General features: G+C 44.7%; 1 protein-coding gene across 1 annotated transcript in view; it reads right to left on the bottom strand.

Moving 5' to 3' along the window:
- The window catches only part of LOC309556027 (inosine-uridine preferring nucleoside hydrolase-like), an 88,578-nt gene extending 76,642 nt beyond the window's left edge, over window positions 1-11,936 (bottom strand). Inside the window, exon 1 of the mRNA XM_082258294.1 lies at window positions 11,807-11,936. Within this exon, the coding sequence (XP_082114420.1) occupies window positions 11,807-11,822 (16 nt within the window). The 5' untranslated portion in view covers window positions 11,823-11,936. The remainder of the gene's footprint in view (window positions 1-11,806) is intronic.
- Window positions 11,937-12,387: the final 451 nt, after the last annotated feature.

The following is a 12,387-nucleotide window of genomic DNA, read 5'->3' as shown; positions in this document are numbered from 1 at the left end:
TTGGTCACGATCCCCCCCTGCTGCACTGAAAGTCCTTTCGGACAGGACACTGGACGAGGGGCAAGCCAACAGTTCATTGCAAATTCTGAAAGCTCTGGCCAGAGGTCAAGCCTGCCCATCCAGTAGTTCATCACTTCTCAGAGCGACCACATCGGCCGTTAACCCGATGTAGTCGGACACCTGTCGGTCTAGGCATTCCCTGATGCTGGATCCGGAGGACAGCTATGGATGGGTCGGCTGAAAGAATGATCTCATATCAGAAGTGACCAACACATCTTCAAACCGCCCTCTTCTTGCAGGTGCTGTTGGATTGCTACCCGCAACGGTTTCTCTGTGAGTGAAAAATTACTCTGCCAGCGCACGCAAAAGCAGAATGCAGCATTTCCCGAAGCAAGGCCTGGAAGTGCTGCATTCTGACAGCCCTCTGATGGTGGTAACATTTCTGACATTTTTTGTTTGTACCGGGGGTCGTTGTCACCCAGTACAGGTCCTTGCCCTTTATGATTTTTATACGGGGTCCCTCTTAAAAACACTGGAGCATGAAGGCCCCCCATTTGCACTAAACTGGAAGTGGTGTAGTGGCCTGGCTACTGCTCATCATTCAGGATAATGTCGTCTTTGTTCTCCTCCCCCCATCCACGGACAACACCAGGGATTCCAGAAAGGTTTAAAGCATGCTCTTCTTGCTCCTCCTCATCCACCCCGGCACCATCCTTCTCAGACTCCTCTTCAGACTCCTGTTGTTGACTTGTCTCATATGGAGTAGCCCCCCCCGGGAATTCATCCAGCATTGCTACTTCCTCATCTTCCTGCTCCTTTACGGCTTGATCAATGACACAACGCAATGCACGCTCCAGAAGGTACGATGTAAGGTACGATGGTGTAAGGTACGATGTCACTGATGGCACCCTGGCTGCGGCTGACCAGTTTGGTGATCTCAATAAATGGCCGCAGAAGTCTGCATGAGCAGCCACTGGCGTGGTGAAAAAAACCCAAGCTCCACAGAACCTGTCCTGCTGCAGAGTTCGTACAGGTAGTCGTTAACTGCACGTTTATGCTGGAGCAGCCTATCAAGCATATACAAGGTTGAGTTCCCATTGCGTTGGGCAGTCACAATAAAAATGTCTGACGGGCAAGTTCAGGACGTGTGCCATGCATGGCACGTGTGTAATTTTGCCCTGTTTCAGCGCCATTAGCAGATTGGCACACTTTACCAACTGTCAAATTGAGCGGTGTTAGCCACTGATCTGCCTGTGAATGCAAAGCTGAAAGGAGTGCAGGACCAGTGTGGCTCTTGGCTTCCAAGCACAACAGACGCAGAACAGCATGACAACGTCTCACCTGGCATGTTGAATAGGTTCTGGGGATCTTGGGCGGCGCAGCGGAAGAGACAGTAGCAGCGGAAAAGGAGGAGTCAGCCGAGGAGGAGAGGGAGGATGGAGGAGGAGAAGAAGAGGCATGGCCATATAGCTCTGGGATGCCCTTCTGGTAGAAATATTTCCTTCCTGGGACCTTCCATTGTGGTGTTCCAATGGCCACAAATTTTTGAAAGGCCTCAGAGTCCACCAGTTTATATGGCAGTAGTTGACGGGCTATCAGTTCTGACAAGCCATCGGTCAACCATTGGTCAAGTGGGTTATCCGGAGTCATCATTTTTTTTACGCTCCAAAATTTGGGCCACGGAAGCCTGCCTTTTTCCAGAATAACGCGAGGATGGCATGATGGAAGGTGGAGTGGAGGAAAGTGTGAGGAGAGAGGACAAGGAGAGGAGGCTGGACAGTGAGAGCCTGGAGTGTGGCTTTGTGGGTTCTGACAGCATTGCTCCCACTGGGCTCGGTGATGGGAGTCCAGGTGTTGGGCTTACCACGACTTATGCGTTGACTGCAAAGGCTGCAGATGGCAACACTATTGTCAGCAGCGGACAGGTTAAAAAAAGCCCACACTGCGGAGCCATGTTCCGGCATCCTGGGAGCGCCGCCAGATGTGACCGTACATGGTTGATGGCTTGCTCCCGGTACATTACCAGTCTGGTTTGTCCCTCCTGTGCAATGTAAGTTTGGCCTGCTTCTCCTCCCTATCTGCTGGTCCATCTCTCCCTCTGAACTCCCCTCTTCCTCTCTTGTGGGCACCCACTTGACATCCATAGACACGTCATCGACGTCACCTTCCCCACCACCTACATTTAGGATCTCGGGAGTAGACAGCAACAGCGGGGACCAACCTCCTTGGGCTGATCTGGATACTGTCATCAGACTGCTGAGTGGCGGTTGTTGCTACCTCCTCTTCCTAATCTGATGCCAACAATGGCTGCGCATCGCAAATGTCTTGTGATGGATCGGAAAATAATTCCTGTGACTCAAGCAGAGGGTATATGGTGGTGGTGTCTTAGCGGGTGCACACAGCAGAGAGTGAAGAGGGTGCAGATAGAGAGGAGGAGGGTGCAGAAGAGGAAGGCTGAGTGAGCCACTCAACCAAGTCTGGTGCGTCCTTTGACGTAAATCAAACGCACCTTCTGCAGCTTCCCACTTTGGCTCCTGCCCTACCCCTACCACCCCTGCGTAAGGGCCTGCCCTCTTCCTCTGCCTGTCATTTTTTTTAAATTACCCTGTGACAAAAGTCTCTAAAGAAGCGCAGTATATGTGGAAGAAGGTATATAACACCCCGCTTCAATCTGTCGTTTTGAGGGGCCACTGGTTTATCACGAGTTAACGCAGCGAAAGAGGCAACATTTCTGCACTACCCAAATACACTATAATATGCTTTCTATGTTAGAAAGTATAAAGTATATTACATCCTTATATACTGCACACCAAACTAGTACACCTATACCAGTCGTTGAAAGGACTTTTGTGGACCTATTACCGAGCGATCTGTGTCACTAGCAATCTGTCCCTGCTCCACACAGCAAACCTCTCCCTACACTGACAAAAAGCAGAATGTAAAATGGCAGCCAGATCAGGTCTATTTATAAGGTAGGGGGTATGTCCATGTGCTGAAATGTCTCAATTGACTTTCCTGTACCACCTGATGGATGTGTCATGGGTCAAAGTTCTTTACAATGTAAAAGAATATGGCCGTCCCGATCATTGCCATATGTTCACATGATCGGCGGACAGCGAACGAGCAAAGTTTGCCGCAAACCGACCGCCGGGTGAACCGCAAGGCCATCTCTAATAGAGGGGGATTACAATGCCTATCAGGGTTTTATTGTCATGTATGCCCCTGTTAGAGAGATTCACCCTCTCCATTTGCTTGGTTTACGATCACTAAAGCTGGATACACACTATCCAACTTTTGTGGTTAGATTCCCTTCAGATTTACCTTTTCTATGTAGTGCAAGGGCCTGCCTGACTGCATACAAATTAAAAGTGTTTAGGTTTGACCTCATATTATATGGTTTTAAGTCTAAAGGAAAAAGTCTTCAGAAAATCTTATAGTGTGTATGGCCCATAACAGTGATACTATTAAAAGAAAATTCCAAATGTTAGATAGTATTCAGAACAGGAATAGAGGGGATCTTCCAATGATGTTCTGGTGACACCCTGGGATTCTCTCCCTGTAGAGGGATTTCCTCTCACTTCCTGTTTTGGCTATGGGAGAGGAAGTAAAGGGACAAATGGGACACGGATGGTAAAAAATAAACTTTACAGGGGTAAAAACCTTCCTTTACTCCATCAAAAATGGGGAAAAAAAAAAAAGGAGGATTTGCCCTTAGTTCTGCTTTACCTTTGCATGATGCTTTTATTGGTGCCTTATTAACTTATTAACCTTATTAAAAACTTGGATAGCGAATGTGGTGATATTCCATCTTGGAAGCACTGAGGTAATAGAGTTATTATTAAAATAGGGATATTTGCTGGTGGTTTTCCAAAACATCAGATAGGGGATATTTGTTAATGGAGAACATTATGGGTTGCAATCTGCAGTGGGTGTAAATATTACGTTATGGACACCCCAAACAAGGTACGGAAATGCAGTATGTTTGCCCACACCAGATCGTATGGTGTACCATGCAGGCCATATTTTCAGCCGTACCGGCGTTCCAGAACCTCTGGCAGCCCTCTCCTCTTCAACCTGTCATGCAACACTGATGCCAGTAGAGGAAGTTTTCTGCACAGCTCACTTCCTCTACTGGCTTCTCTGTGCCAAGCGCTGTGCATTCAGGGCTGCTGCCCTCGAGCCCTGGTGAGTGCTTCAGGTCCCAACCTACAGCAGCTGCTGCAATGTCCCTTTTTACCTCCGCTACTCAGACTTTGTAGCACGGAGCTGAGGAGCCCCGAAGCACCCCCTCCGTTCTGTGCTACAGTAGGGAAAACTCTCCTATCCACTGTACTGTGCTGAAAAAAAAAAAAAAAAAAAAAAAAAAAAAAGCATGCACATACCATAGAGATCAGTAAACACGGAAGAGGTGAGGGATCTGTCACTGTGAATGAAAAAAGAGGGGGGAGAGCTTTCCAGAGAATATGTGAAAATGAATATGTGCAGAGAGGAAAAGTGTGTTTGCGTGCGTGTGGGGGGGGGGGGGGGTGATTTATGATCAGAGAAGAGCTTGGGGGGGGGGGGATTTATGATCAGAAAAGAGCTGGGGGGGGAGGGATTTATGATCAGAAAAGAGCTGGGGGGGGGAAGGGATTTATGATCAGAAAAGAGCTGGGGGGGGAAGGGATTTATGATCAGAAAAGAGCTGGGGGGGAAGGGATTTATGATCAGAAAAGAGCTGGGGGGAAGGGATTTATGATCAGAAAAGAGCTGGGGGGGGGGGGGGAAGGGATTTACGATCAGAAAAGAGCTGGGGGGAGGGATTAATGATCAGAGAAGAGCTGGGGAGGGAGGGATTTATGATCAGAGAAGAGCTGGGGAGGGAGGGATTTATGATCAGAGAAGAGCTGGGGGGGGGGAGGGATTTATGATCAGAGAAGAGCTGGGGGGAAGGGATTTATGATCAGAGAAGAGCTGGAAAAGAGTGTGTGTGTGTGTGTGTGTGTGTGTGTGTGTGTGTGTGTGTGTGTGTGTGTGTGTGTGTGTGTGTGTGTGTGTGTGTGTGTGTAAAAGTCGAGATGGAGGGGATTTTAGCAGAAAGGAGAACTGGGATGAGAACTGCAGAGGGCAGAAGGCAGGTTGTGCAAAATTAAGAGATGTGGAGGGGGCAGGTTGTGCAGAGGTGAGGGCTGTGGGGGAAGCTGGGGGTTCAGAGGTGAAACATGGGGGGTTGCAAAGGTGAAAGCTGTGGATTGGGGTGTAGAACGGGGCAGAGATAATGTGGATGGGGTGCAGAGGTGAGTTGTGGACTGGGGGTGTAAGCTTTGTGGGGGGATTTTTGCTTGAGGAAGACCAGGGAAATTTGGTGAGGGACAGTAAAGCATACAGAGTTCAGTGACAAAGATGTTTGGCACAGCATGCAGGGTGCAGTGGTGATAATTTTGTAACACCTTGTACATTACCTACACAGAACCACTATACTCTGCATGCTGTGCGGTTTGTTACGTATTAAAGGCTTTGGGATTGTACTTCTGAATGCTGTACTCAGTACAGTTTTGCATTACATACTCCTGACCCCTGCATTCTGTATGATGCACTGCATATTACTTACGCTTTACCACTGCATTCTGTGTGATGGCCTCTGTGTTTTATTCCTGACCCCTGCACTCTGTACACAGGGCTAGACGTTTCATATTCCTGAGCACAAGGGATGCTTTGCATTGAATAAGTAATCATTGAATGTAAGTACTATCCCTTTTGCTGATTCTTTTTTTACCCTGTGCGAGACGCACTTCTAACAACTGCACAATACTCACTCCTGAGCCCTGTGTGTTATGAACTCCTGAGTCTTGCACATTCCTGAACCAAACACCTTATGTGATATACATTTCTAAGCCTTAACCTATTTCAATTTATTGGCGCCACTGTACCTCTCTCCTTTAAGAAAGGTGTGGCTGGGGTTTGGGCATAAATGAGGCGGGATTTGGGCATGGTTGGGGCAGAGAGTTAGGCATAGAGGGTGAATTTCTGCACCTATTCTCCAAGCAAAAAAAAGCCCTGGTACCATGCAATACTGTTGCAGTAAGTTTTCAGTGTGGTGTGATTTCAGCCCATTTAAAATAAATGGGCTGAAATTGCACTGCACAGAACTGCAAGTGAATTGCACAGGAAAGAAAAGCATGTTCATATGCAGTGCCGAGTGTGAATCGCCCCTTAGTTCATAATAAAAAAAATAAATAAAAGAGATTCGATACTACCGGTATGTAAGCATTTTATTGCTTGGAATATATAACAACATCTTACAACAAATTGAACTCAGTATACCATACCATATATATATATATATTTTTTTTTTTTTTTCAGTTTGAATAGATATTTACTTACGACACATACTTGAAGTCAGCCTTAGGTCCTATACACCTAAGAGAAGACGACTAGTCATTCTTACCCCTCTGCTTAAGTTAGGTTATTTGATCACAGTGGCCAATTTCAGAGGGATCCATGTAGATATTATAAAACTTTATTTAAATCATTTGCTTATGCCTTTTTTGTAGGATATTCAGAGAGAGCATCAAGAATGGGTGTGGTGCCTTGGCTGTCCCCTGCGGCTCCTTCACTCTTCCTGGAAGTATGGATTCACACGCAAACACAAACGGATGCCATAAATAATTTGTATTTGGCCAGGGCTCCATATTGTGAAATGTTTCCAAGTGAATGCACTTTGAGTATGTTGCTATACAGGATTATCTGTTTAATAAGATATTACTAATTACATATTCATATGTTGTAGATGTGTTATCCTTTGGTTTCTCCTTAAGTAACGGACAATCAATTCACGAAAGTCCAGTACAGTCCTATCATTGGCTGATATGAAGAACCCTTTGTTGCATTACATGAATAAATAGCTATGCTATGGGATTGATTTACTAAATGCAAATAGGCTGTTTATTTTTCCAGGGAATTTACCTTTGCAAATGTGGTAAAAATCACTTTACAAAGAATACCAAACACATGCAATGAAAATAAGAAAAAATGTTTTTTGCTTTTACATGACTGGACGATGGAAGTCTGCAGAGCTTCAATATGCTAGAACTGTAAACTAATACAGCTTGTTTTTTGGGTTTAGAAGAACATTTTAATGAGCTGTTAAATAAAAAAAAATAAAAAAAAAGTACCATAATTCTAGTAACTGCAAATCCCATATCGGTTTCTCTATATAGTCATGTGATTTGATCACATTTGAGTCACTTGATTTGATTTACCTCATAGTATTGACCTCAGTGTCTAGGTCAGGGGTTTTGAATTTTTTTTTTTTTTTTTGGAGGTCTGATCCGTAAACTTTTCTTCCAGCCGAGGTCCAAATGAATCGCCTGTTTGTGCCATGACTAAGACCATTCACATCACAGCCCCCTCCTCAGAAATCACAATCTTGTTTTTACATCTGTTTCCTCAGTCCCCTTTTACGTCACAGTTTTCCCTCGACAGTGGTGTCCTCTGCCCTCTGTCACATCACCCCCCCCCACACACACACACACACTAGAGTCCCCTGACCCCCCCATTAGTGTTCTTTGCCCCCACCTTCACATCCACCCACAGAAATGTCCTCTGCCTCCATTTTACCCCCCCGCCCCTCCCGGTCTGCTTCTCCCATTCACATTGCAGCCCCTTCAGCTCTGCCCCGCCCCCCCTATTACATTGCAGCCCCCTCGGCTCTGCTTCTCCCATTCACATTGCAGCCCCCCTCGGCTCTGCTTCTCCCATTCACATTGCAGCCTCCCTCAGTTCTGCTCCCCTCCCTCAGCCATTAATTGATGCCTAGTCTAGGTCTTCACACTCAAAAGACTTCACATTGCAACACCCAATAAGCTCTGATCCCCCATTCACATTGCAGTCCCCCTGAGCTCTTCTCCTCCCATTCACTGTGCAGCCCTCCTCACCTTTGCCCCCCCCCCATAACTCTGCCCCTCATTCACATTACAGACTCCCACTTAATGTGTCCCCCCCCCATTCACATTGCAGCCCCCCTCAACTCTGCTCCCCCCATTCGCTTATCAACCAATTGTACATGCTGGGACACTTGACGTTACCTCTGGACTCGCCCTCCTGATTGGCTGAGACACAGCAGCAGCACCATTGGCTCCTGCTTCTGTCAAAGTTAGCCAAACAGGAGAGAGGGGGTGGGGCTGAACAGTAGCTCTGTGTCTGAATGGACACATGCCTCCATAGCAAGCTGCTTGCTGGGGGGGGGGGGGGGGGGGGTCACTCGACAGGAGGGACCCGAGAAGAGAAGGATCCAAGCTGCCCTGCGCAAAACCATTGCACAGAGGAGGCAAGTATAACATTTTTATTTTTTTATTTTTTTTAATAAACACACACACACACACACAAAGACTTTACAATCACTTTAATGTCGTAAAAAAATATTTTGTACACCTGTAAAAAGGGGTTTTTTTTTATGCCCGTGTACATGAGACCTTAAGTGTTACTAAGCCCAGGACACTGCATTCACTATATCTGGTCTTCTACAGTACACGGAAATTAATTTTTTTTAGTAAGCCCATGTTCACATTGGTCCGATTTAACATCACATGTCTAATCTGAGCCAATCGGAGCTAGTTGCCGGCGATTGCATCATCCGAACTGGTGCGGCACCGCACTGACTACCAAAAGTAGTTTCTGTACTACTTTTGGCGACTTTCGGGGATGGGTTCGATTTCCATAGACATCTGTGCAGAAATCGCCCCCGAAGTCAGACTAAGATGCCTGTTTGAAATCGTGCGAGTTCAGCTGAACTTGCACAATTTCAAACGGCCGCAGTGTGAACCTAGGCTAAATAACTGCTAAATACCTTTTCTCATCAGCCGTATATAGCAGCCTTGTGACTTCTATCAGTGCCTGTTTACAGCTTGTAGGAGGTGTTTTCATACTGCCCTGGCTGTCCTATCAGGATGCAGGACCCCTGACTTTCTGTTTGGACAGTGTTGATTGGCCCTGTGCTGATCACATGCACGCTCCTAAGAAAAAAAAACTCTCTAGCAATACACACCAAACAGGGCATGTGCAGAGTGACTCCAGTAACTGTTTTATCGGACATGTTTTGGAGGACCTGTGCATACAGGATCAAACAACCTTTTTGCACGATGCAGAGGTTTAACCCGTTAGGTTCCACAGTGAGTATTACAAGCATGCTTTACTGCATAAACACAGATTTTACTGTTGTAAGTTAAGTAACACTTTAAGTTGAGGCACCCAGTCTTGTCATTAGCAAAACACCCTTCCCTATATTCAGGAAGAGATGACTTTGCATCCAATGTAAAATGTTGGCAGCCTGGCACTGGTGTAAACTCATCCTAACATTAAGGGCCCATTTAGATTTGTGCATTACGATAATGCACAATTACAGTAATGTGCAACACACTGACACTGCAGTGCACCATACAGGTACCATGTGTTTAGAGTGCAGGGGGTTAAAAAATAAATAAAGCCAGGTACAATTATCTGTTCATTAAAGTGGGACTTCAATTAAAAATTAAACATACCACTCCTCTCATCTCACCCACCACCACTTCTAACAAGTTTGGTGTATTTTTCTCCTGGAGAGTATCTTTTTGTGGCAGGTACCCATTCCCACTTCTGTAATTCTGCCTGCGATATGAAAGCCACACATTAGTGATTTGAACTGCCGATTTCATTGCGACTTAATTTATAGTGATTGTAAATTTTTTTTTTTAAATAACAAACATGTTATACACCTTGGATTGCGAGCATAATTCGTTCCGGAAACATGCTTGTAATCCAAAGCACTCATATATCAAAGCAAATTTCCCCATAAGAAATAATGGAAACTCAGATGATTCGTTTCACAACCATTTATTCATAAGTCCTTCAGTTTATAGTCCATATAAGAATATAGGATTGCGATAGGTTATGTAACCATAAAATGTCCATCCACAAATAGCCGCTTCCACAAGGGGATTAGAAGCAAAATCCAGCAGGAGCTACAGAGTATCAAAGAGAAGAGAGGCACCTCTAAGTGTAGCAATATGGTTCCATTTAATGAAGGTACAACATTTAGCAACTCACATGGTTGATGAATAAAACAGGCACATCTAAGTATGCAGGCATCCGGGGTAAAGCTGTCCACATAGACTATCTTCTGTACCGCCGGCTGCCAGTCTGTTATCCTGACCAGGAAGACCACCCTGCAGTAAAGCGATCTGAAAGCGAGGGGCAGCATGGAAGGGATGACGTAGATGGCGGTGCGGAGAATGGTCTATGTGGACACCTTTACCCCGGATGCCTGCATCCTTAGATGTGCCTGTTCCAATCATCAACCATGTGAGTTGTACCTTCATTAAATTTAACCATATTGCTACACTTAGAGGCGCCTCTCTTCTCTTTTATACGCTGTGACTTAAGGCTACTTGTATATCAAGTCAAAATGTATTTGAAAATTTTGCTTGTCTTGCAAAGCGCTCTTAAACTAAATTACTCTCAAACCAAGGTTTTACTGTACTTCCCTCCTATGTGCACTTAGTATTGCACAGAGCAGCCTGGGTCATCCTCTTCTCTGGTCCCTCTTTACTACTCCTAGTCCCTCCCATCGAGTGCCCCAACAGCAAGCAGCTTGCTATGGGGGCACCCAACCAAGCTGCAGCTCCGTGTGTCCATTCAGACATGGAGCTGCCGTTCAGCCCCACCCCCTCTCTCTCTCTCTCCTGATTGGCTGACTTTGATTGACAGCCACGGGCGTCAATGGCGCTGCAGCTTTGTATCAGCCAATCAGGAGAGAGAGTCCCAGATGGCCGAGGGACTTGTGGACATCGCTGGAGAGAGATGGGGCTCATGTATTAGGGGGTGCTGGGGTGGCTGCTACACCCAGAAGGTTTTTTATCTTAATGCAGGGAATGCATTAAGATAAAGGAGTTGTAAAGTCAGAAGGCTTTTTAACAGAAGTCTATGCAAGTTGCAAATGAAATATGTAAAAAGTAGAGGAGGAACATTTTTCATAATTGGTGTAACGTGAGTCGTAGCGATATGAACGGTTCTATTGACGGGGTGCGATTTGGAACATGACATGTCGCGTCTGTGTGAACAGCGGCTTAGGCTGGCCACACATTATACAATTTTCTGGAAATTTACCTTCAGTTCTGTAGTACAAAGGCCTGCCTAATTGGATACCAGTGAAAGTGTTGTTTAGCTTTTACCTCATATTATGTGGTTTGTGGTAAATCGTAACAGAAAATTGAACATGTATGGCCAGCATTACTGTGCTGATTACAGCAGAATGTGTCAGTGTGCTCTGCACTGAAATGGCTGCTGGTAATCCAACTCAGGAGTGCACAGGATAGGGTGACAACACTGCAATTGAACAGAATAAGCATTGTCACCCTTGGAATGAAAGTGTCAGTGGAAATACCTTGCTGCTATAATTACATAGAAAACAGAACATATAATGCAAAGATTAAAACCATTTATGTTTAACAATTCATTGATTTGAAGTGCCTGGGTTTAGCTACCATTTCAAACCTAAATATTGCCAATCAAAATTCAAAGATAGGGTTACCGATATCAAGGCTGTTTTCACAATGTCACTACATGAACAAAATGCACAACATCTATGGGTAGTAAAAGTTAGGTGACAGGATGATTTACAACAAGTGTTCATTAATTATTTACAACTAATCAGAGTAAAGTTTATCACTAATGTACAGGGACTTTGATTTTTTTTGAAACATAGTCTCGATTTGTTTCAGTAATCTGACCTAACATTTGAGAATTTTGGTAAAAGAAAAATAATTCAGAATATAATAAAAACAAGACATACCTGTTTTGCTCGCCATTTAAATCAAGTGCACAATGATAATTGCAGACCTGCTGAATCTTCGCAGAGGCAGTGAGAAATCTACAAGCTGCTTTGCACACCTTTAGGCTTTGACTTCTATGATCTTGCTGTGTTATTTAGTCTATGGTATGCACTCTGGTATCCTATCCAGTCCTTACAGTCAGCATGAAAAGATTCTTTGGAAAGGAGTTTTCAGTATTTATTTCAAAAAAGTCTTCAAAGATTACACAAGAGGAGGAGTGCAAAGTCAAATCCACTCCCTAGCTACTAGGCGGTTGGTCATTAGAGGTCTATTAACCACCTCCCCACTTGCTGAATTTGTAATAAATTGTGGTCATATTTAACCTCTTGTTATCAGTCTTAAAAAACTCCTCCCCCAGTCCATTCTATTTTTTTTTTTTTTTTTTATCTCCACTTTCTTTCAACTATTAATATTTAAACTTTGTTTCTTTTTAATAGCTTTGTTTATTCATTTTGTAAAATGTTCAAAATTAAAAAAGCACCATATAATCCGTTATAAATAACTTTGCAATGTTTTGTTCCAAATGTTAGGGCTTATTCAC

This window comes from Pelophylax lessonae, assembly GCF_965119305.1.
Source record: "Pelophylax lessonae genome assembly, chromosome: 5".
Classification (NCBI taxonomy): domain Eukaryota; kingdom Metazoa; phylum Chordata; class Amphibia; order Anura; family Ranidae; genus Pelophylax; species Pelophylax lessonae.
This window is presented reverse-complemented; position numbering and strand designations above follow the sequence as displayed.